This window comes from Penicillium macrosclerotiorum (genome assembly GCF_028827735.1).
Source record: "Penicillium macrosclerotiorum strain IBT 26536 chromosome Unknown utg000006l_segment0_segment0, whole genome shotgun sequence".
Lineage (NCBI taxonomy): Eukaryota > Fungi > Ascomycota > Eurotiomycetes > Eurotiales > Aspergillaceae > Penicillium > Penicillium macrosclerotiorum.
The window spans coordinates 2949358-2973116 of record NW_026643085.1 but is presented as its reverse complement, the minus strand read 5'-3'; the positions used below and the strand labels follow the sequence as shown (position 1 = coordinate 2973116).

Below are 23759 nucleotides of genomic sequence, written 5' to 3'. Positions count from 1 at the left end.
ACGCCCCTTTTCTAACCGCTATTAGAATTTAGCTATATTATACCTTCTAATCCCTAAGAGCTTTCCTTTCCTATCACTAAATATACCTTTTAGTTAGCCTAATATATAGATATCTTTAAATTTAGGCCTTTATTAGGAAGTAAAGTAAAGGAAATACGTAAAAATATAAGCGAAATCTATATATTTTATATAGTTCTAAGATACTACTATATTTACTTTTTCTAGAGCCTATAGAAAGCCTATAGGCCTACTATAGACCTAAAGGCTAAGCCTATAGCCTACTATAGGCCTAAGGACCGGGCCTAAAGCCTAACCTATTCGTGGGTTAGATTAGGTTAGGCTCGGGCCCGTTAGTAGCAATATCTATATATAATAGAGGTAAGTAAAGGCTATAGGAAGGAGAGGTTTACAAATCCCTAATAGAAAGGCACCAAACCCTTAGGGCCTTATAGGTTATATATCTATATTAGGGAGAAGTAGGGCTATTATAACGAAGCCTAACCGATAAGGTATCGAACTAACACCTAAGGCGTGAAGTTAGGAATAGCCTTATGTTGCAATATTATATAGCAATAACACCAAGCCTATTACTGCTTAAGGACCCGTTACCACCGAGGGCCCTATCATTATAGATAATAAAGATATCGCTGTCCTTAATATCGCTGTCGACGAAGCCGCCGGTAGAACTATAATCACGGAACCGGGCTAGGCCGAAAATATAGTCGACGAGGCGGTAGCCGAAGCCGAAGAGGCTATTGAGTTAGACAGCCCGAAAACCCTACAGCTGAACTCATCAGCTTATAGTGCCTTTTATTTTCTATCCCCGTATTCATTCTCATTTTCCTAGCTTATCAGTGTTATCGTGACAACAGCGGGACGCTGTTTTCTCGAAGAAGGGCCTTATGTTACCACGTGACGATATCGTCATAACTATCTTACCATAAATTCACTTATAAGAATGGACTTCACCTTTAAAACTCCTATAAACTAAGCTTCTTGTTACCGAGCTTCTCTGATTGTGATAGAAGCTGTATGTTCTATAATATCACGATATCTCAGTATACGTTCCCCCTAAATATTCAAAAAGAAAAAGTAGTGCATTTCATGCTCACTAGGAAGCCAGAGAGCCTAATACCAGTTTGGAATTCAGAATCTGGCCCGTAGGAGGAGCTCTATAGGCCCTGATATTTCACAAAAAAGGTCTTCAGGGTATAAATATAATTCCGTAAAGGGTCCCGGCATGGAGTACGCTACCTAGAGGCTGAAATTACCCCTAGAGATCTATCATTATTTTCTGTATGATTTGCAAGCGATTCATCTATATCCCGAGGCCAGATCTACACGCTGAATATCCTCAAGCTTCAGTCTACTACCAACACGGGCTACTGTACTTTCATTCTAATTCATTGTCGATTCCTCACCTAAACGACGGTTCACCAAGCTTATAATATAAGTTTCAGTTTGAAAAAGATAATGAGGTGTTCAGCTGGCTAGAACTATCCGTTTATCAGGGAGTTATGCTTTGCTATTTTCTAGATAGTCTACATGGGTAATACGTACTATCATCGGTTGATAATGGTGGTTTGTGATTTAAGCGCCTTCAAAAACTTTTAAATCGATCTTTTTCTATATCATAGGTTCCTTGTGTCTTATAAAGTACAAGTGTATATTATAATTTGATGAAAGAGGGCACTCATAGCTTGAGTAAATATGAATTTCAAACTCATATGCCATGATGACGTATCGCAACACGTGCCGACTATCAGGGTTGTTATCGGGATTGTTATCACCCGCCCGTCATCATCCTCACCATCCTTGCCGAACCTACCTGAACATGAGGGTGTTCCTTGCCCGCTTTTGTCTTCTGCGTGGGGGTTCGCGCCTCTCAAGATACACAGCCAGACAAATATGGCGACCGCTCATCCAACACTTGCCAAAGCGAGGGCCAGTGATTGGCGGGGTGCTCATGGCCGCGCTCACACCCGGCGCATTTCTCAAGCTGGCGGAGGATTCGGATAGCCATGAAAAGACCGGGGAGATGCAGATGCTCGAGGCTTCACGTGAAGAAATTCGGAAAAAGGTACCATCAAACGCGCAAGGCCTCACAAGGGCCTGCCAGTCACTCTGGCTTTTCTGGTACTGCTATGTCTATGATCCCATCGCGACCGGATTACGTTTTCTCCACCTTGCTGTTATTTTTATTCCAGTTGTTGCCACAGTTCCTATCATTTGGTTAGGGCCAAAGGTTGAATGCTCTAGTAATACGCGCAAAGGGACGCTATGGTGGTATAAATTCCTCGTGAGGTCGATGGAGCACGCTGGGCCAGCTTTTATCAAGGTGCGGTGTTGGCAACACAACACAAGTGTCTTCTCTTCCCCGACAGATCTACTAACTCGGTAATATTATCATCCAGCTTGGCCAATGGGCTGCTTCGCGTACCGATATCTTCCCCCCGGAGATGTGCGCAATTATGTCTTCGCTCCATTCAAATGCACCTGCTCACTCACTTCAATCAACGAAACAAACAATTGAGAAGGCGTTCAATGGTAAACCATTCGAAGAAATATTTGAGGAGTTCCAAGAAGAACCCCTCGGGGTTGGAGCCATTGCACAAGTGTATAAAGCGAAGCTGAGACCAAGCTTAGCAACTATTGATCAGGAGTCGAGTCAAGAGCTGATCTCACTAAAAGAAAAAGTGAGGAGGAATGTTGATGTTCTGGTAAAGAGCTCTCCACAGAGAGTACCTTCATCCTATGTGGCCATCAAAGTCTTGCATCCCAAAGTCGAAAAAATGATTCACCGCGACCTGCGGATAATGTTATTTTTTGCATCATTGATCAACGCTATTCCCTCTATGCACTGGCTTTCCTTTCCCGACGAAGTCCAGCAGTTTGGTGAAATGATGAAACTTCAACTTGATTTGCGCATCGAGGCTACAAACCTTGTCATCTTCCGCGAAAAATTCAAGACTCGCACAACAGCTTGGTTTCCGTACCCGTATATGGATTACACCACACGTGAGGTGCTGGTCGAGGAATTTGCGCAGGGTATTCCTCTAGCTACATTCCTTGACATCGGAGGCGGGGTTTACCAGCATGAGATTGCCAACGAGGGCTTGGATGCTTTCTTGCATATGCTTTTGATCGACAATTTTGTGCATGCCGATCTTCATCCTGGGAACATTATGGTTCGTTTTTACAAGCCCAGCGAACTTGACCTATCTCTTCAGAGGCATTCGCGTGCTACAGAAGCCCCCACCCGCGCAGATGTCGACGTTACGGAAGCAGTCCTCGCACGATTACGTCCACATCTCGCAAGGAAACAAGACTGGGAGTCTGCGCTTACCAGACTCAATGATGAAGGCTATCGTCCACAACTAATATTCATCGACACTGGCCTCGTCACACAATTGAATGATACCAATCGTGGAAATTTTCTTGACCTATTCCGGGCCATTGCCGAATTCGATGGCTACCAGGCGGGCCGTCTGATGGTCGAGCGTTGTCGCACCCCTGAGGACGTCCTTGATCCCGATATTTTTGCCTTGAAAATGCAGCATCTCGTTTTGAGCATTAAATCTCGTACATTTGCGCTTGGTAACATCAAGATTGGGGATGTTCTGAGTGAGGTCCTAACGATGGTTCGTGGCCACCATGTTCGATTTGAAGGCGACTTTGTGAACGTGGTTATCTCTTGTCTCCTCCTCGAGGGTATTGGACGGAGCCTCAACCCAAATCTGGACCTTTTCAAGAGGTAAGTGGGTATTGCTTTGCACTTAAACCTGCCGTGTTATCCCTGATTAAACCATCATTGTCCCGCCGTGATGCTTACTTTACCATTTGTAAAGTGCGCTTCCCATTCTTCGACAACTTGGATCTGGCTCCAACTTCCTGCAAACCGTCCGCTCAGGCGACACCTCTATGCTCCGGGTATGGGTAGGTCTAGAAGCCCGTGGGTTGCTACAGGCCAGTATTGAAAGCGTGGAGCGATGTGTCAAGTATGATCTACTGTCCCCAAACATCTAGCCCCGAGGATCTTTACTCATTATATAATATTTCCCCTCGAATCCCCTTAAGCGTTAGTCAAGATAAATGATGATGAATTCCATTGTATACTCATTCTGAAACCCCGATATAGAGATTCAGGAACATCACTCGGACAGAATTTCCTAGACTCGAACTCTCTATACCAAAGAAGAAGCAAAAAAAGCACGAGAACAGAATGGCGTGTCAAATCCATACGGACTACCCATCGCTTCCATTCCATTATCATCCGCTAGTGTACATGAGTTGTCGGCAAAAAAGTGTATAATAATGTAAGACAAGAAATGTGAAAAGAAAAATTCAGATATCATGAAAGGATCGCGGAACGCCAAGGCCATGTCTGTGAAACATACAAGTGGAGAGTGGAGAGGCAGCGAGCTCCAAATTCAACATCAATGTAATTAGGGGTGGCCGTGACCAGGCTCACGAGCAGCGCCTCCGCTGGCCTTCCACCAAACATTACCCCCCATCTCATCAGTCGCTCTATGGCAGCCGTTGGGGTGTCGAGGGCGGGACGGATGTCTAGGAAGAAAACAGGCTCACCATTGGGTTCGGGGTCTCCAGAGTAGTAATCGATCACGTAACGAACTTCCTTGGGACCTGTTGGTGTTTGACGCTGAACAAACCAGTCGTGCCGGTCAAAAGGTGGAGTGGTGCTGGAGTTCAAAGTCAGTATATACTTGATATTGGTGCTTGCATGATCGACTTACTCGAACCCGGCCGGGTATACCCAGCCAAGTGCTTGGAAGATGCGGGCCTTGGGAGTCAACTCCCTCGGCCGGCCTTGAAACCGGATCAGACGGGGCTCAGTCGTCGGGTCCACGGCACCGGTCATCTCATCCTTCGCTAGCTGAAAGCTCAGGTTCTCCTCGCCACGACGACATTTCTCCCAGCCGACTCCCAGGCCCCCGGCAAATGTACGCTCCCAACCAACAATTTCAGTCCATGCACCCTCATTGAGAAAGTTGTGCACGGCAACCATGGACTCCACCGCGTCTTGGGGAGTATCGGTGTATCCTTTCCGTAACATTGCGTTGTACATTTGCTGGGCGGATGGGTATTCCCAATTACCCTCCATATCCCCTCTAGGAATGGAAGAAGCTTCACGTTCCACCGAGAGATCCACAGTCTGATTCGGAGCACGATCCTGAGAAATGGACGCAAACATGTAGTTCAGCGGGTTCAGTTTGGATAGGGCTGATGATTTTGGTGCCGATGGTGCCGAACTGTCTGCTTTTGGGGACTGGGGGGCAACATAAAAGGGAGAATCGGTAGAACGGGACATGGGACAATTGCTAGTAGGATTGGCGCTTTCCGGTGTCGTAGATGGTGCTGGCTGCGACTCATGCATAGGACATCCGGGCTGTTGATAAGGGTCAGTCCCGAATCAATACAGAACGAATTTCAAGAATACGCACAGGAGGAGCACCACTGGGATTTGCTGAGTGTGGTGCAACAGGCACCTTCGCCTGTGAGTCTGCCCAGAACCAACCCATTGTGCTTAAATGGGTTCAAGTGTGTGGTGGACGAAATGACTGAGGTTAGAAAAATCGCCTCGCGCGATAAAAGGATCGGGGAAGAAAATCGCCGCGATGACATAATACACACCTAATCACGTGAATGACACTGTCTGTCTTGAGGCAGAAACGCTTCCATGACTTGACCTCTCGTGAATGTTTCGTTATATTTTTGCGTAGAATTGGAAGCCATGAACGATATATGAAGGCAATTGAAAACAAGACGGGCCTGATGATGAGCATATACTGGACTCACAGCATAAGGAAGAGTCGTGAACGACGGTGTACAGTCGAACTGATCAAGATGTAAGACAGGTTACATAACTTGTCTTTCCAGCATTTCATTGGCTCCGACTTTTCCCGACTGTAACGACCAAAGCAATATCAGATATCGAACTCGATGAGAGATACCCCATCTATGCGAGTACATACCGCAATTGGCCATCTAAAGTAGAGACTCGAAAAATAGCATATTCAAGGGAATAAGGGAAATAGTGAGAAGAATGAAAAAGGGAAGGCACTTAAGCCTGGCCAGGCATCATCATCTAATATTATGCTTCACCTTCCGATAGTACAAAGATCGACAGTAAGCCTCTGAGAAATCATTAAACTTAGAATCGCCAGGACTGCCCTTTCATGGGTGTTCCAGTGAAGATACAAATCCTGCCATTGCTTCATCCCAGATAGATCTCCACTCTATCTCGTGGATAGCCGGGATGAAGAAATAGTCTGATAAGATCCTGGAGACCTGCTCCCAGGTTTGCCATTCACAGATGATTGCGATGCGAGCCAGCCGCTCCATAAACCAGGGTCTCTCAGCCTGACCCAGAGCCCCATGGGCGCCAATAAACAAAGCCCATGCAAAACATCCAAAGTTCTCCTTCGACATAGTGAAAAGAAGGCATAGCGTACAGTTGCTCATCGCGGCCCTCAGATGATTCGTGAGGGCTCGACCAAGGCCCGACGATGGAGGAGAGACTATCAGAAAATTATTCAGGAATGATATAGCTGCCACACGCGTGACTGCTTCGATGGGGTGAATCTCAAAGGGCAAGCCCAGGTGATCCACAGTCGGTGAACTGTTTGTATAGACATAACTGAGGAGTTGATGCTCTGCCTCACAGTTCAACACACGAAAGAAATGATGATCGTCTGGCTGAATGACTGCCGGTACAGTTTGCACAGTGAGGCTATAATAAATGATGTCGCGAATGACATGTAGGATACGAATCAAGGGTGAGCTAAGCAGCATATTCGAAAAGAATCCAGAACCGAGTTGATAAGCCGGCGACGACGTAGGTGGTTGAATTCGCTGCTGAATCACCTGGGGCACTGGCTGGGAATCCCAAGTGAGTGGGAAAACAGGCTTGACCAATAAACCCGAAGCAGCCTTCACATCGGTCCTAGAGGGAATATTAACTTCTGACTCAGCCCAGGGCCCGAAGTACACACGTAATGATTGCAGATAGCATTGACGCGGAGCGAATGCTCTCATCCGTGATCCCTCCTCGTAGTTCTACCATACGTCGAAGGCCGGTGAGATGAATTCGAGCTTCGTCAAAAAGACCGGCAATCAACTATCATCAGTTAGCAATAGACTCCGATGCATGTTTCTCGGATCCCAAAAAAAGAGTTTTTACCGAGCCAGTCAGGAGGTTGACAATCGTATCGAACGCCTCATCACTCAGAGCACGTTGAGAATCGCGCATTTTGGCATTCATTTCTCGAATTGACTTTGCCTTCATGATACAATAATCCGGATCATTGACAATCCGGTTATGGAGTTCGGAATTCAATGTGCCAAACCGATCCACTGCTAGAACCGCTCGATGTGCAGCACACATGCTCATCAAGCCAAAGAAGCTCCCTGGGTCCGAGAAGGAGGATCGGACCATTAATTCTACTTCTTGTGATTCTCGGCCTTTGAGTTCGCTGGGAAAAGTCATAGGAACAAAGACAGATTTCCCTTTTTCAGGAAGAGTCAGATTGAGGGTCAGGAAAATAGACCATAGAGAAAGGTAGCGAGACGTTCGGAGGAGGGGAGGGGGTGAAGAAGAGAATCAGGTTCCCATAGCTCGCTCTCTTGATCTCATATACCACTCACAATAATAGACTAAATGTGCAACCATCGACGGAAGTTCACTGGTTCCTGGTAATGAGCAGAAAGGATCAAAGAACCATGAGGTTGGCAGGGATCGGGGGCTGGGAGTTAGCTGGGTTACCAACGGGTAGCCAGCACTCCATTTCGATGGACGGTCTCGTCGATGTTTAGAATAGAGAAACTTGTCATCGGTCTCCGTCTTGATAAGAGACGATGGAGATGATTGAGAGGCTGCTCTGAGGACAAGTCTTTGGTCCTCGGACTCTGACTGCTTGCCCGGTGATGATGTCGGAGCAGCTTCGCCTCGGTTCTCACGCCGCGAGGTTCGCTTGAGACCCGCCAGCCTCTCCCGTCGGCGTACATCGCGCATGACATGGGAGCGAATAGCCTTGCGGGCATTGACATCCTTGATTCTTTTCAACGTCAGGTCGTCATCGTGACCAATAAAGGTGAATGAAGGTCGATCTAGCGGTGTAGGCTTTGGAGTTGAATCTAGAGGGTAGATTCAGCACATATTCCATTCAGAACGAGGAGCATATTCTTCAATTGCGCAGGCGCCAGAGTTCCGAAAGTACTGATTTGCTCTCGGATACTCTGACAGGCCGATAGAAGACTTGGTCGCGATCCACGTTGACCTCCACGAAAATCTTTTGGCCAGCCCTCAGCGACCGTAACGTGCATTATCCAGCTGAAGATAATGCTAGTTTTTATACAACCCAGAAGAAGGATTTGTCGATAGGTGTCTGGTTTCATGGGCATCGCGCGGAAAGAATAACTGAGCCAGAAGAAACAGAATCCAAAAGTAAAATAACACGAACCTGAATGCGAGGATCCAGCACTCGCCATAAAGGTGTAAGGCTGGAGCTCATCCATCGTGGGGGCCCGAAGGCCAGGGCGAGATTCGAGGGTTGAGAAAGTTAAGATGACCAGTCAAGCTATGGTAAAATTTAAAACAGGCCAATGAAGAAGAGGATTGAGGCCTGAGCCGGGGGGAGGTGGGAGGGTTTAGTAGAGAAAAGGAGTTGTTACGTCGATGCGGGGGGGGCGAGCGCCAGCCTGATTGAGCGCCCCCAACGGGCGAGATCCGGTGATGACCGGTGTAACGGGCAATCCTGGTTTACGGTAAGGAGAGGATGCGGTACAAGCCCAAACATATTGGAATCAAAAGTTCCGGATGGGGGAGTGGAAAAGGATCGAAGAGGCGGGGAGAGATATAGAGTGTAATAGAGATATCAAAAGGCATGATATGGAAAGCAAAAACGTCGCAAGTCCAAGCACCGTCGAAACGCCATCCAATTCATTAAATTCCCTCTTTCTCTTCTTTCAGTAATGCGCCGGACATGCTTAGAAATGGAAACCCGCTGAGCGATGGGGAAAGCGATCGACAAAAGAAAAGAACAAAAACAAAAAACAGAACAAGTCAAGACACGCCAAATATAACTGTGAAGTAGCCAAGCTCGAATACCCCAACCACCAACGGATTCTCGCAAAGATTCCCTCATCCCTGGATATCACTGACAAGCCGCGATAGCAACGCATAGCCAAACAACACGGCTAGTCCAATCCACAGACGGTGCCGCCAAGCCCAGCCTTGTCCCGCCTCTCGAGCCACATGCCCACCCTCCATCACGGCGCCAATTCCAGCAGCACTGCCGGTAGGTCGTCGACGTAAAGCACTGGTCTCCGGGGAGCACTTGGTGGGGGCGTTGGGATCTGGAAGGATCTGTCCTGTGCTTGTGTCGATCCGGTGTTCCTTCATCCATGTCCAGTTCTCCTGGTCCAGCTCGGGCCACTCGGTGCGGAACTTCACCCCTCCGTCGCCTGCCTTGACGTTATTGATTCCTTTGGCGGTTCGGGTTACTCCGGGGGTGGTGCTGGTGTGGGAGCCTCCTCCGGTGGAATTCCACCACCGTGATCGGGCGGCCAGAACCCGTCGCTCCCCTTCGGAAGCGCTTACACTGCCGGTCGTCATCTCTTCACTGGTCATGAAGGACAAAAGTCCGATCAGAATGGTGGAAACTTCCCAGGCGGGGTTGAAGGATTTGGGGTGAAAGTCGCTAATGCTCAAACAAAGACGGGTAGACGGTTGGAATCGGCCACTCGGCGTGTGCATGCGGATCGCAGGAGGAGCAAACGGGTACTCGGGAGGGAACATCAAGGTGCCCCAGTATTGTCCATTCTCGTAAGGGGTCCCAGGTGGTCCCGTCAAGATATAGTGCCACCTAAAACCAACGTCAGCATGGAACATCCAGAGAAACCCATGGGATGGGCACGCCACTGGGTCGACTCACTCTAGAATATTGGTCTCAGATGGATGTGCAACAATATAGGGCGGTGGAGTTTTTTGAATATTTTGATATTCTCGTGTGAGCTGCATAGAAAGATCGTTAGACCGATAAGAATGAAAACTGGGTTCGTCGCCTAGTCTGAGTATCGGAATCGGAGGGTCACGCACTCGTTTAAAGGCCGCCTTGGTAGCCATTTTTCAAGGCAGGTGGTATCGATGTAAAGGAAGGGAATGAATGTAGAATAGCAGGTAAAAAAAAATTGAAAGAAGACCGTGCGTAAATGACGAAATGATAGATAGACTGTCAAGGACTGGAAAGTGGTCGTTGTTGCGCGCTGAGTGCACCGATCGCCGACGGGGGTGTCACGTGCGGATCATTTCCCCATGAGATTCAATATTCTCAAACCCAAAGAGGTGCAAAGCCCTGGCCATTGTCGCCGCCACAATGTCCTCCCCCTTGTCGGCCGATGATGAAGATGTAAAGATGCCCTCGATCCAGCTCAGTCAACGCTTTTTACAACCTGGTACTCAGTACTAACTGGCGCGGTAGATCTTCGAGCGCCTACAACAGCGCAAGGACCCGAAGCTTTTGGAAGAGCAGAAACAAGCTGTGAATGAGCGGACACAGGCCATTCTTCAGAAGGCTCAGGCTCGCCTCTCGGAATTGGTACAATTTGATCCCTTTAAAATCATGCATTGGCAAACACAGATTCCTGCAAAGCGGAGACGCTTCCTGCTAACTAAAACTGTTGTGATCAGCTTGACCAAAACTCGACTCTCCCATGCACGATCTCCTCGGTCCAGGTGTTGAGCGCACCACACACCCGTCGAAGCTTCCTAGAGAACATCTTCAAACCTCTCCTTCGCGAAAACAAGGATCGACCGTATACTTTGTCCGAGACTTTGCGGGAAGTTTCGGCAACGGCTGACAAGCTGGGCCGATTCGGTTCGTAGCTCCGAAGGCGAAGTGAACAATTGACACAGGAGCTCTAACATCCATCTAGACTTGTTCCAGCAACCAATTACCGTTCACCTGGACGAATCCAGAAGGGGTGGCAAGACTGGACTCCGCAATCTCGATGTGATCTTGAATGTGCGGGAGAAGTCGCGTGTGCTTTTGAAGACTGGCACTGACCTTGGAAACACCGAGGGCTCGGCGTACGGTAATCTTTTGTGGCGCAATGTGTTTGGTGGCGCTGAAACCCTGAATTTGAACGCCTCGTTGGGTACCCGGACTCGATCTGCTTACCAGGCCGCATTTGAGACTCCGCTCTTCTGTGACCCGGATTTCCGCCTGGAGATTGGCGGGATTGCCAGCTCGACCCAAAAATCGTGGGCGAGTCACGAGGAAGTGCTCAAAGGTGGTTGGAGCAAGCTAAGATGGCTATCTTCGTCCGGACATCGCCATGAGCTCGGCTATAACGGTTTCTGGAGACAGCTCACTGGACTTGCCGAGAATGCGTCACCAACAGTTCGTTCCGATGCCGGCGACAGTGTGAAGAGTAGCATCTTCCACAGCTGGGTCAACGATCAGCGGGACAATGCTATGTTACCCTCTCGTGGATACTACGCGAAGATTTTCAATGAAGTAGCCGGTTGGGGTCCCTTAAGGGGAGATGTGTCTTTCTGGAAGTCAGAGATCGAGGCTCAGGGTGCCGTTCCTATTGCGATTCCGGGAATCAAAGGAGACAGCGGCATTAGCCTCACCACTGGATTCCGGGCCGGCTTGCTCGTCCCCCTGGGGCTGAATCCGGACTCTCGTCCTCAGCTCTCTCGGATCAACGATCGTTTCTTCCTGGGAGGGCCGACTGATGTCCGTGGATTCCGCCTGTGCGGCATCGGACCCCGCGAGGGAACTGATGCTCTTGGGGGGGATCTTTACGCGGCCGGAAGTGCGAACCTGCTCTTCCCTCTTCCCCGTGTGGGGGCTGACAAGCCTCTGCGGATGCAAGTCTTCATGAACGGAGGCCGGCTGCTACCCCTGCGGACTTCGCAAAAGGTTAGTCCCACCAACAGTGGCGAGGTACAGGATGCAGTGATCTCCACCATCTCAGATCTTCAAACAAACCTGCCCAGCATTGCTGCTGGTGTTGGTATTGTATACGCCCATCCAGTGGCGCGGTTCGAGCTGAACTTCTCCCTTCCCCTGGTCCTACGGAAAGGTGAGGAGGGCCGGAAGGGCCTGCAGCTGGGAATTGGTATCAACTTTTTGTAGAAACAACTCTTCCTGATTCGAGCTTAGCGGAGTCAATTGAATTTATCTTCTGAATTTCATTGTCCTTCCAAATCTTATTTGGAGCATCACAGAACATACTCATTCTACATAGTATTCTCTGTATCCCACCCCATGATTACGCCCAGCCAGGCCTGCCGTGTCCTACTTGTCAGTTGTCAGATGTCAAACACTGGGCGAGGGAAACAATTCGATGGTCTACACATTCTGGAGGTGACCAGATTTTTATAGCAACCATACCATATTTGAGCTTTTTTTTTTTTTTTTTCTCCCAACGGGGGTTGACGTTATAGAATTCAGGACGATACAAGCACAATGATTTGCGGAACAGCCATCATCGCAGCGATTTAACTTGACAAACATTCAAAGACAGAAATGCTGTTTCATTCGTGTAAGACTCTAAATTAGCCCCATTGAATTTTCATCGCAAAATTAGATACATTAAAACATTGATGATCTACTACTGGAGAGTTTGCTCGGACCAAAAAATGCGCCATGTTTCCCTTGAATAGAAAAAAGAGAAGAGCAAAGGAAACATCATCACTCTCTATAGAGGTATCGGAAAGATGAGAAGAGAATCACACATAAGAATGCATGCTAGGCGTGGACATCGCCCTTAAAAAAGGTAGGAATTCACAGGTAGAAGAAGATCGTCATGCCAGACCCCGATTTACTGGGCCTTCTTCGTAGACACCTTGTTCTCCCTCCGGCGCTTCAGGGCATCAGGGGTATACTCGGTGTCAAGAAGGTAGTCCCACCACCGGAAGCTGCTGGAGTAGTTGCCGATGAACTTTTCATGGTGGAGATCATGGTGGTCGGCACCGGCCCAGAAGGGAAGAAAATGATGCAGACTCCAGGGGAATTCATAGCCGCTGTGGGCATCTATAGCCTGAAACAAGCGCAGCACGATCCAGATGTACATGGTGAGGATGTGCAAATCACCGGTGAAGGCACACCAGAGGATCGGGCAACCCACGGTACCAAATCCCAGGATCATGACCTCAATCGGAGAGGCATACTCGGCCGCCAGACCAAACGGAGCCGAGTACTGGTGGTGAATCTTGTGAATTGCCTTGTAGAGGGGACCCCAGTGGAGGGCACGGTGCGAGAAGTAGTGCCATGTGTCCTCCATCACAAAGAAGATCGCAATCTGGTAGGCCATGGTCCAAAGAGAAGGGAATGGGATCGAAGTGGAAAGACCGAAGAACTGGGCCATCGGGTGGAAGAGCCTGGCGAGTGCACGAATGTTAGTTTTCCTGGTGCTTGACGAACAATTTGTGGTTATTTCCCAATCCCATATATGGGTCCCATCAAAGACTCAACACGGGTGCGGGACTGGAAAAAAAAGGGGGGGGGGGGGGGGGTGTACCAAATCTGGGGCAGCTCGACGGTGAAATGACTGAGTAGGACGAACTTGGCGCAGTCCCATTGTTCTCGCAAGGATGGGATTTTGCTCTAAGGTCACGGATTAGTATTCTCTTTCTCCCCGAGGGCTGTGGCGGGTGGTCCGGTCTGTCATCGCCAACGCCAACGCCATCACTACCACTCACACTCTGAATTTTGTAGGGCTTGAAAAGGCCGAGACTATCGATAAAGATCCATGGCAGCGAGCGGCCGAAGTAGACAAGCTCGTGCATGGCAAATGACATGATGCCGGTGGCTAGGACATCATTCTGCATCCAGGCATACCATGCGGCCCATAGTTTCTCGGCGACGTTGAGGTTGGCATTGTACTTGCCAATCTCCTCGAATTGGCCCCAATAGGTGCCCGAGGACAACACGGTAGAATTCCTATTAGTAGGAAACACGAATCAGTCACCCGGTACGCTATACTTTTTTGATCGTGGTGTATGTAATATATATATTTTTCATTTCGTCTCCGATCTGTTCTTTCGTCCCAAAGGAGGAGGGGAGACAGGGGAGAATGAGGAAGGAGGGCAATGAGGGGAGAGAGTAGAAAGACACATACATTGTTTAGTTTTCTTTCCCAAAGCCGAGGGTCGTTCAGGAAAAAAGGAGGGCGTGGGGAAGGGGGAGGAGAGAAGGGGAGGAGCCGGATTAAAAGTGTTGGCGCTGCTGTGATTTTCCCTGGACAAGCCATTCCCGACGTGGCGAGACCCGGGTTAGTCAGCGTCAACCCACCGGCTGAGCCCACCACCGAGAGACTTCGAGAGGCTCCACTGGGGGAGAAAGGGGAAAAAGGGGGGGAGAACTTCGGCGGGCCACGCCCGGACAGGTGCAAACCCAGGCAGCCGGGTAAGGCCACTGTGAGCCGATCATCATCCGGGCCCCACCGTGCATAATGCGGTATTCCGGCCCTCTGTTTGGCTGATTTCCAGGGTCAGGCCACAGATTCTTCTGATCCTTCCGCACGACACACGATCGCTCTCACTGGAGATGCGCGGAGAAGAAAAGGAAGAAACGGTGCCCGGCCCACTCCCGTAACCTCTGAGGCCCGATGCATAGTAAGCGCTTTATGCGCGGAGATTCCAAGTATCGAGGGCGACGTACGGAGGATAATGATGTGGTAGAACGTAGACATACATACGTGACGCGAAGAAAGAGAGAGAGAGAGAAAGAGAGAATACATAAACACACATAGACTACATAGATCTTTACCCGTTCTATTCGGTTTCTGGACACTACCGAGTCAAAGATCTACACGCGTAAGCTCTACGCACTGATTGGGATTGCCTCTGCTCATCCCCATCCTCGTGGCATCGGAGCTCACCGCCTACAGGTAAGCGCCAGGTGGCGGTCGAGGTTGAGCTTATTCTGCCGGGGTTGCGGTTCCATTTGCACCATGACGCCATGTCCGAGCCCGCGGCCCTTCCCCTCGGTCTCATCCAATCCTTGATGCGCCCACGCTGCAACATCCGACCCTAATGGTCTGTTAGGAGCCATGTCAATTGTTCAGGAGTAGGTCTTATGATCCCCCTCCTCTCCTTTGGTCTTTTTGATTTTTTTGGCCCCTTTCTCCCCGCCCGACTTGAGCTGATCCCCCGGAAAACTCGTGTTCCAGAAATGCCTGCGCCGTCAACACTCAGCTGGATCGTGTCCAGCAGCAGTTCGCCGGTGCTGAAGAGCCCCTGGCAACTCAGAACGGACCGAGCCCGAATATACCGAGCCCACTTATTCCTTGCCTGCAGACTGTCATTGGGGCTATTTCTCTGACCTCCAAGAACCAGCCCTTCTTGTCCCCCACGCGACTCGCCGACTTGCTCGCGGACCCAGTCTGGACACAACACATCGTGCCCCAGGCCGAGACTAAGCCCGACGATGAAGAGGAGTTGTCCATCCATTTATGGCTAGTAGCAGCGAAAGCGGCCATCCAAGCTTCCGGTCTGGTCATGCACACCTTACTGGACCAGACCTTACAACTTCACGAGGCGACCGACTACTGGAATGAAGTCTTAGGTTCAGTCTGGAACTGCGGCCTGTATGCGGCCCAGACTGCTCCGACTCGGCTGTGGCATTGGTCGACAGGCATTTCATCTGTTCGACTCCGCCCTGGAACACTCGCAGCACCGCCATTGAGCTCGATCGCGGCTCGATGGGCCCACTTTTACCAGATTGCCCGCCAATGTATCTCCGACTACCCATCCCGAGTTGACTGGTCGGCTCCAATTAGATCATATCGATCGGAGATCCGGAAGAAGCGAGATTGCTTGGTCGCCATGAAAGACATTCACACGAGCAGCCTCGGACTGATCATGGAAGGATGGCATGCGTTTCAGACGGAGAAATTGACGACGAATGATGCGCCTGCCTCTCTTGAGCAATGGCAGGATGCTGTATCCAGAGTTGTGCTTCTCACTGGAGCGATTGTCCACCAGGGAGCCCGTGGGTCGAATGCTTGGGAATTTCCACAACAAGTGCTGTCGACCATCGAGAATGATATGACGTCCCTGCAGATGCCAGAAAGCAAGCGTGGTTCCACTCAACAGCCTATCCACTTGATCCAACGCTTGGTGCACCTCCTGCGTGTACAACTACCAACCCATACTGCCTCCGTGTCGGCATTCATTGACCGCCACGGGCGGCCTTCGCGCATTACCCGCTGGTGGTTACCTTTCTCTGCAGTGGTCCTTTCAGGTAGCATCTCGCTCAGGATTTTGGTACATCGCCAAGCTGAAATCATGCAATGGATCATGGATATTGGCTCTACGGTACTCGACTTCGGGAGCAACTGGGTTGTGGAGCCCATCCGAAAGCTCATCGGCACAATCCGACACGATGAAAAAAGTGAGATCGCGATCATGAGCAAGAGTAGCCTTGTGGCTGATCGCGCAAGTCTCGAGCGCATGGTGATCGACTTTGTCCGAGATCGTCCGGATTCCCATAAAGGAGGGTCAGCCATGGAGGACACGGCGGCAATTGCCAACGCCGTGAAAGAAGGGGACTTGACGCCAGTGCTCCGAGCTTACGAGCGAGACTTGCGCTCACCCTTGGTCGGCACCGTCCGAGGCGACTTAGTTCGGGCTCTCTTAATCCAGATCCAGAAGACCAAAGTGGATGTCGAAATTGCGATTAGTGGTATTAATGCTCTCCTGAAAAGCCAGGAACTCGTCTTTGGGTAGGTGTCTCTAGCATGTTTTCTTTCATATTGGTCCTTCTGCCGGGGTTGCCTCCTTTTTGGTCCGGTGTCTATCTATATCCCTGCCTTCTAACATGCTCCAGTTTTGTTGGGCTTACCCCCGGAATCTTGGTCTCGTATTCCGCTCTTCGATGGCTGATCGGGCTCTCTGGTAGCCGACGAGGCTTGCGAAAAGGAAAACAGCAACACGAACTACGTCGTGGACTTCGGTAAGATATTTCCTTCCTGATAATTAACAGAACAGGTTCAAGGCTGATGGATCAGAAACGTCTCTCGAATTCTCACGTCTGCCCCCCTATCCGACGGAATCATTCCATACAAAGACTCCGGGCAACTTATTTGCGAAGCGGAAGCGCTACTACAAAAGGTCAAGGGTGTTCTTGGTGGAGTGCAATATCGGGAGTTCCGAGAGGATATCCAAGATCTGCTCGATGTCCAGAGCGGCGTGGACAGGCAGCTTCAGACTGTGGAGAGGATGCGATGGGCGTACTTTCATTAGAATCAAGATTCAAAGCTGATAGAAACCTACCCAAAGAACACACTAGTTGCATCCCGAAACCCTCCATTTAGAGCTCCATCCTGTATTCGTGTGTTGTGCTGGCTCGCCCGCGCCGAGTTGACGATGCTTACATAACCAGGCATGGATCGCAACACCGGAGCACCGTCATCACTCCACCTGATGTTGACCACTCTCCCATCCCCTCCCATCCCTTTCTCTTTTCTTGGCTGGCGGACTTTGTTTGATGCTGGATTCTGTCGCCTTGCTTATCCCTGAGACTATCTGCTTGACTTCAACGGTCTCCCTCTTCGTTCTGGTTGGCCCTTTGCACCTGTGACCCGCTGTGCTCCTGATAAAGATCCCTGGAGGCACCAAATCTCGTTGCAACTACACCAGGTAAACACGATACGCCTTTGTGTAAACCGCCTCTGCTCCCGACGGGAATCGAGCCTTCACCTCTCCCGACACACGAATCTTTCCTTCTATCCATCCGTTAAGATCTGCCACCGATCTTTCTTGTCTCCTGCCTTGAACTATCAACCCCGTGGATCCTAGAAATCGTTGAAATACTCCAATATGGCCGGCACAAGGAATTATGACTTCTTGGTGAGCATTTTTGGCGATGATATTGCCGGATGACCGTTGACCTAGAACAATCTGTTGTAGATCAAGTTGCTCTTGATCGGAGATTCCGGCGTCGGAAAGTCCTGCTGTTTGCTGCGGTTCAGCGAGGACTCATTCACTCCTTCCTTCATCACAACCATTGGGATTGATTTTAAAATCCGTACGATTGAGCTGGACGGAAAGAGAGTGAAACTGCAGATTTGGGATACGGCTGGCCAAGAGCGCTTCCGTACCATCACTACCGCCTACTACCGCGGCGCAATGGGCATTCTTCTGGTCTACGACGTGACTGATGAACGATCTTTCCACAGTAAATAACCCCCCTCCTTCTCGCCCGACAAGATTTTGTGCTTTGGGCTGACCTCCACCAACAGACATTCGAACCTGGTTCTCAAACGTCGAGCAACACGCCAGCGAAGGGGTGCACAAGATCCTGATCGGAAACAAATGTGACTGGGAGGAGAAGAGAACCGTCTCGACTGAGCAAGGTCAGCAGTTAGCCGATGAGCTTGGAATTCCCTTCCTGGAGGTCTCCGCGAAAAACAACATCAACATCGAGAAGGCCTTCTATAACCTCGCATCGGATATCAAGAAGGGCATGGATACTTCGAAAACCGAGCAAACCGGTGGCTCGGGAGTCCCTATAGACCAGGGCTCAGGCTTGAATGGTAGCACTGGAGGGAAGTGTTGCTAAACCCTGTAACACTATCTTTTCCTTTCCTTCTTTCCTCTCCGCTTTCCTTTTTCCCTGTTCCATGCCCCCCCCTCTTCCTCTCTTCCTTCCTGCCCGTGTGTCTTTCTGGTCTGTTTCTCGTTGCAATTGGTCGTTTCCTGCGCAGCTGCCACATATCCTCTTGCCCGCAATTTCTCGCGCTAAGATCTGAATGACCAGTCTCTATGAAGAGTTGGCGCCCGTTACACTCGAGTATCATACATGTCTGTCCATAGCCTGTGGCAAATTGTCCCTTTTTATTTCCCCGTCTCCCCTTTCCGTCATTCCATGCCGAGTAGTTATGATCCTGATGCCTCCTTGTGGAGGGGGACAGTTGTTTATAATTTCCCATTTCCTCCTGATACATCCTTTATACAACCCACTATTGAATGAGAGCCTCTTTCATGCTACCACACTGGCAGAAGTAATTGAGTTAGGCAGCCTCGTAATGCAGTAGGTTTCTTTGCTGGTCACGATCTCCCAATCTCCCATTGGTTGCCTCACATCAGCTGAAAATCTAGGAATGGGCCCCGAAAGGTACTACTACTTCAAATGTACTCGAACGAATGTCCAATATACTTGAATTATCCACATCGACAGGATCGGTACTTGTGTCACTCCAATCCACCAGGCGTCCTCCGGCCCACTTTTATTTTTTTTAGGGTGCATTATCAACCCGCCGATAAGATCCACACTGTCGTCGAAATGCGATCGGTTTCTGTGCTTTCCCCCACTCCGAATTCTTCCTACTCGTGGAAGGATCGATGAACTTCTTTTGCCTTGACTGTTTAATATTGTGGACGTCCAAGAACGCTTTTTTCTCCCGCGTGCTTCTGTGACCCTGCAAGCACTCTACTCGAGCCTTGCGCTTCGGGACCTGCAGCCTCCCCCGCTGAACGACCACCTCGAGACAAACCGGCACGAATCGACTTTGGCAACCACAATCCATGGCGCTTTGAACTAGAAGCCCGGAAAAATATTTCAACCCACAGCTCGTGCCATCTTGTCCCCTATACGTGAAACACTTCCTGCTTCGCTCAACCGGATTCACACCATGGCCGACGTTCGCAGTTTTACCGTTCGACCGTTGTCCAAACAGGCTCGAAGTGATTTCAAGGATGCTTTTCGTGTCTATCTCTCATCGTCTTCCTTGGCTGCCTTGCGACTCCGAGCCGATGATTTGTGCACCCTGAGTTCGGCAGAAGGAGCCCCGAAGACAGCGATTGCCTGGACTGCGGTGGAAAATATACAGAATACGGTCGTGCAAACCTCGAGAGCCCTTCAAGACTGCTATGGAATCAAGGTTGGCGAGAAAGTCGCCATCACCAAAATCGACGGTGCTTTGGACGACATCACATCCATCACTTTAGTTGATTGTTCAGACCCAGAGAAGATCACGAAACATGGTCCGATAGCTGCGGAAGACCGATGCCATTGGGAATGGGCTCTGGAATTCCAATTTTTGAGATGCGAGGTTCTCGCAGTGGGCTTGGTTTTCGAGCTAGATCTCAAGGGTCAGCGTCGAAGTTTTCGGGTGGCCAATATACTCGCGCAAGGCTCGAGCGTAAGTCGTACGGTTTTTCGGTTCACCACTGCTAGCAAGATATCCATTGGAACAGAAACGGCAGAGGTCGAGGAGCCTTCTTCTCGCATCTTCGTCCAGCCTGTAGGCCTTGGTGGTCTCTCGCGGCAGGTTGATGATATCAACGAAAGCCTGTCCGACTTCAACACCGATGGACGGAAACCAGTGATGCCATCGTTCTATGAGCATAATCGGGGAATTCTTCTCTACGGCCCCAAGGGGACGGGTAAGACGACATTATTGCAACAAATTGAGAAAGCTGGCTGGAGACAAGTCTTCAAAATTGGTACATCGTCTCTCGGTCGAAGCATCAGCGAGGGCGAAGTCAAGCTTCGTAATATCTTCCAAGAGGCGGCTCGGGCCAAACCCAGTGTTATTTTAATCGATCAATTGGAATTTATCGCCCCGAAAAGATCTTCTATCGAATCTCAGTCACTTGCATCTATTTTATGCGAAAATCTCGATGCGCTTCGAAGCGCCTCGGTTCTGGTCGTGGCGGCAACTCGGCATCCGAACCACGTTGACGATGCACTCCGAACACCTCATCGTTTCGGAACCGAAATCGAGCTTCAGGTTCCGACTGCCCAGGATCGTGCAGAGATTCTCCGAGCGATTCGCGGTCCGGTGTCTGCCGGATTAAGCGATGAACTCATCGATCTACTTGCAGAAAAGACCCACGGCTATGTCGGAGCCGACCTCTTCGCTTTACTTCAACTCATCTGCCGAAAGGCTCGGCAGCGGCATTTACTTGAGCATGAATCCACGAGCCTACCAGATCAGCTATCGTCCCTTGTTTTGAACCCGCCTCCGGACAGCAATGACACAGATAGGGAGATTCGAGTCAATCTACTCATCCGTGAAGCCGACATCTGGGCTTCCTTGCAGGAAATCCGCCCTACCGCTATGCGTGAAGTCTTCCTAGAGACACCAAAGGTCCGGTGGTCGGACATTGGAGGACAACATGACATCAAAAAGCGCTTGCAGCAGGCGGTAGAGCGACCCCTGAAGGTACGGCGCCCTATTCAGATTGTGCCTTGTTCGCTCTCTTCACAAATACTCCCCCTGTCTCCTTTTCTTTCTTTCTTTCTTTCTTTGATGAGAAAATTTGAAGATATACTAAGTAACTTTCATAGCACCCCGAACGAATGCGCCGACTCAATGTGAAAAGCAAAAAGGGAGTTCTCCTTTATGGACCCCCGGGTTGCTCTAAGACACTTACCGTCAAAGCATTGGCTACGGAGGCTGGGTTGAACTTCTTAGCTGTTAAAGGCGCCGAAATTCTGAGCATGTACGTTGGTGAATCCGAGCGCTCGCTGAGAGAGATCTTCCGCAAGGCTCGAGCGGCCCGGCCCAGCATCATATTTTTCGACGAGATCGACGCCATTGCTGCACGACGCAGTAGCAATGCGCAGGGAGGCGTCAACGTGCTGACCACACTACTAAATGAGATGGATGGTATCGAAGAGCTGCGCAATGTTTTGGTTGTTGCAGCAACTAATAAGCCGGACGTGCTGGACCCAGCCCTCATGCGTCCTGGCCGTTTGGACAACATTTTGTATATTGGCCCACCTGACTTTGAAGCTCGGAAAGAAATTCTACGAATCTGGGCAAGTAAGTCGGTGCTTCACCCAGATGTCGACCTGGACGAATTGGCTTTACGCACCGAAGGTTATTCTGGAGCGGAAATTGTCAGCATCTGTGAAACTGCTGGCGATGCCGCTTTGGACGAAGAAGAGGATACACAACAGGAGCTTGATGTGCAATGGAGGCACTTTGAATACGCCTTGGGCCAAGTTCGCCGGCAGATCACTCCTGCTGTCATCCAGGAATATGAGGAATGGCGTGACGCGCAGAAATAAAGAGCTGAACGAGGTAAAAGATGACTTACGGCCCCGGATATATACCCTATACACCGATATATAGATAGACAGACCAACAATGCCATAAGTAGACCATGACAGGATCACCTATCCCTGATGTGATGCAAGAAGAAGGCAGAAGTAGGCACCAAAAACAGTCGATCGAAATCCGCTCCTTCAACTGGCCCCTTCCCACGTGACTATATGAAAGGTGATTACCAAATGCGGCTAGTGCGTCCCAACTGTGGTGCCCTTGATGGATCGTTCATCTTCGTTGTTCGAACCGACTTTCTCCAACCCATTCACATTCATTCCCCAAAGCTCCAGATACCTTTCTTCCGCGCGTTCACACTACCTGTCAATGATCAGTCGCTCAATATCCTCTTCTATCTGCCTCCGCAGCCACTTTGGGTCTCTCTAAACTAGACCTTCATTTCTACCCTCTTCGAATATTATCAGGCTTCTTCGATCAACCTTGTTACAATCCCGGTCAATTCGCAATCTCCCCCGCAAACTTTCTACCCTTCGTGTACACCATGTCTCTGGCATCTCCCCGGGGTCATTCGCCCATCAATTCACCAGATCGCAGCAGAAGGCGATCCCGTTCAATACGTCGCTCCAGATCCCCCAGGGAAGATTCCCACCCGCGAAGTGTCACAAAAAGCCCGCTAGCCACTCGGGAATCAGAACGTCATGGCCATCGAACCAGAAGCAAGACCAGATCGTTTTCTCGTGGTCGATCCCGCTCTCCTAGTCGCTCCAGAGGAGGGCGACGTTACCGCAGTACAAGCTATAGCCGGTCCCCTAGTCCCCATAAGAATCTGCCACGGAGTGCAAAGGTGAGTGTATAACACAAACTCAACCCGAAGACCTGAAATGATCAAATAGACTGATCTCCAGTCGCCTTGAAAGATCGTGGTAGAAAAACTAACGAGGAACGTCACGGAAAACCACCTGCGTGAGATATTTGGTAGCTTTGGGGACATTGAATACCTTGATCTCCCCATGAATCGCGCTTGTAAGAGGCTCCTTTCCCCCAAATTTGGATACCATCGGAGTCCCATACACGCATCGATTTGCCTCAACTAACGTATTCTAGTCATGACAAACCGAGGCACTGCTTATATCCTGTATTACGACCCTGCAGACGCGGAAGCAGCTATTTCTCACATGCACGAAGCCCAACTGGATGGCGCTATCCTAAATGTTTCAATTGTTTTACCTCGGCGAAACTTTTCTCGATCCCCTCCTCCGGCATCTCACAGGGGCAATGGTGGCCGAACCCGGTTTGGAAGGGGATCGTATGCGAATTCACCACCGAGGAGACACGGCCGCGTACGACCTGCCGAACGCCATGATGATGTATACCGACCTCAATCAATCTCACGATCTCGATCGCGATCGCCTGTCCGTCCTCGATCGTACTCTCGTTCCCGATCCCCACTCCGGAGAGGCAGTCATCGTCCGGAGAATCCGAGGCAGCGTCGGCGACGGAGTCCGAGCTATAGTAGCTATAGCACTCGCAGTGAGAGGAGTCGGAGTCGGAGCAGGAGCCGAAATCGACAACACTGAAATCCACGGGAATTCGCTTGTCTTTGAACATCCGACTCCTCACACGATATCTTAATCATCTGAACGTGAAAAATAAGTTATGCTCTATTCAAGATGTTTCCTCATGAATCTAAAGACATATATCTCATCAAG

General features: G+C 49.9%; 10 protein-coding genes across 10 annotated transcripts; 6 read left to right on the top strand and 4 right to left on the bottom strand.

Annotated features, from left to right (window-relative positions):
- Window positions 1–1834: 1834 nt before the first annotated feature.
- Window positions 1835–4026, top strand: N7462_006355 (ABC1 kinase family protein; the record flags this gene model as incomplete). The annotated part of the gene is made up of 3 exons (XM_057078073.1): window positions 1835–2338; window positions 2415–3754; window positions 3849–4026. 3 exons carry the CDS (start codon window positions 1835–1837, stop codon window positions 4024–4026), a joined length of 2022 nt encoding a protein of 673 aa, XP_056933653.1.
- A 325-nt stretch (window positions 4027–4351) lies between these two features.
- On the bottom strand, window positions 4352–5540 carry N7462_006354 (holocytochrome c synthase CYC3; the record flags this gene model as incomplete). Its single annotated transcript, XM_057078072.1, has 3 exons — window positions 4352–4700; window positions 4755–5407; window positions 5463–5540. 3 exons carry the CDS (start codon window positions 5538–5540, stop codon window positions 4352–4354), a joined length of 1080 nt encoding a protein of 359 aa, XP_056933652.1.
- Window positions 5541–6195: 655 nt separating this feature from the next.
- Window positions 6196–8535, bottom strand: N7462_006353 (uncharacterized protein; the record flags this gene model as incomplete). Its single annotated transcript, XM_057078071.1, has 5 exons — window positions 6196–6964; window positions 7014–7138; window positions 7202–7527; window positions 7666–8154; window positions 8481–8535. 5 exons carry the CDS (start codon window positions 8533–8535, stop codon window positions 6196–6198), a joined length of 1764 nt encoding a protein of 587 aa, XP_056933651.1.
- Window positions 8536–9160: 625 nt separating this feature from the next.
- On the bottom strand, window positions 9161–10144 carry N7462_006352 (ubiquitin-conjugating enzyme E2; the record flags this gene model as incomplete). The annotated part of the gene is made up of 2 exons (XM_057078070.1): window positions 9161–9884; window positions 9954–10144. 2 exons carry the CDS (start codon window positions 10142–10144, stop codon window positions 9161–9163), a joined length of 915 nt encoding a protein of 304 aa, XP_056933650.1.
- A 250-nt stretch (window positions 10145–10394) lies between these two features.
- On the top strand, window positions 10395–12164 carry sam50 (SAM complex subunit SAM50; the record flags this gene model as incomplete). Its single annotated transcript, XM_057078069.1, has 4 exons — window positions 10395–10427; window positions 10500–10616; window positions 10709–10895; window positions 10954–12164. 4 exons carry the CDS (start codon window positions 10395–10397, stop codon window positions 12162–12164), a joined length of 1548 nt encoding a protein of 515 aa, XP_056933649.1.
- Window positions 12165–12852: 688 nt separating this feature from the next.
- Window positions 12853–14987, bottom strand: N7462_006350 (sterol desaturase family protein; the record flags this gene model as incomplete). The annotated part of the gene is made up of 4 exons (XM_057078068.1): window positions 12853–13411; window positions 13552–13637; window positions 13733–13973; window positions 14914–14987. 4 exons carry the CDS (start codon window positions 14985–14987, stop codon window positions 12853–12855), a joined length of 960 nt encoding a protein of 319 aa, XP_056933648.1.
- Window positions 14988–15084: 97 nt separating this feature from the next.
- On the top strand, window positions 15085–17278 carry N7462_006349 (NCA2 family protein; the record flags this gene model as incomplete). The annotated part of the gene is made up of 4 exons (XM_057078067.1): window positions 15085–15101; window positions 15205–16758; window positions 16863–16988; window positions 17044–17278. 4 exons carry the CDS (start codon window positions 15085–15087, stop codon window positions 17276–17278), a joined length of 1932 nt encoding a protein of 643 aa, XP_056933647.1.
- A 576-nt stretch (window positions 17279–17854) lies between these two features.
- On the top strand, window positions 17855–18596 carry srgA (Rab family GTPase srgA; the record flags this gene model as incomplete). Its single annotated transcript, XM_057078066.1, has 3 exons — window positions 17855–17884; window positions 17945–18212; window positions 18277–18596. 3 exons carry the CDS (start codon window positions 17855–17857, stop codon window positions 18594–18596), a joined length of 618 nt encoding a protein of 205 aa, XP_056933646.1.
- A 1072-nt stretch (window positions 18597–19668) lies between these two features.
- N7462_006347 (putative AAA family ATPase) lies at window positions 19669–22055 on the top strand (the record flags this gene model as incomplete). The annotated part of the gene is made up of 2 exons (XM_057078065.1): window positions 19669–21204; window positions 21330–22055. 2 exons carry the CDS (start codon window positions 19669–19671, stop codon window positions 22053–22055), a joined length of 2262 nt encoding a protein of 753 aa, XP_056933645.1.
- Window positions 22056–22591: 536 nt separating this feature from the next.
- On the top strand, window positions 22592–23144 carry N7462_006346 (Serine/arginine-rich splicing factor SR45; the record flags this gene model as incomplete). Its single annotated transcript, XM_057078064.1, has 2 exons — window positions 22592–22894; window positions 22968–23144. 2 exons carry the CDS (start codon window positions 22592–22594, stop codon window positions 23142–23144), a joined length of 480 nt encoding a protein of 159 aa, XP_056933644.1.
- Window positions 23145–23759: the final 615 nt, after the last annotated feature.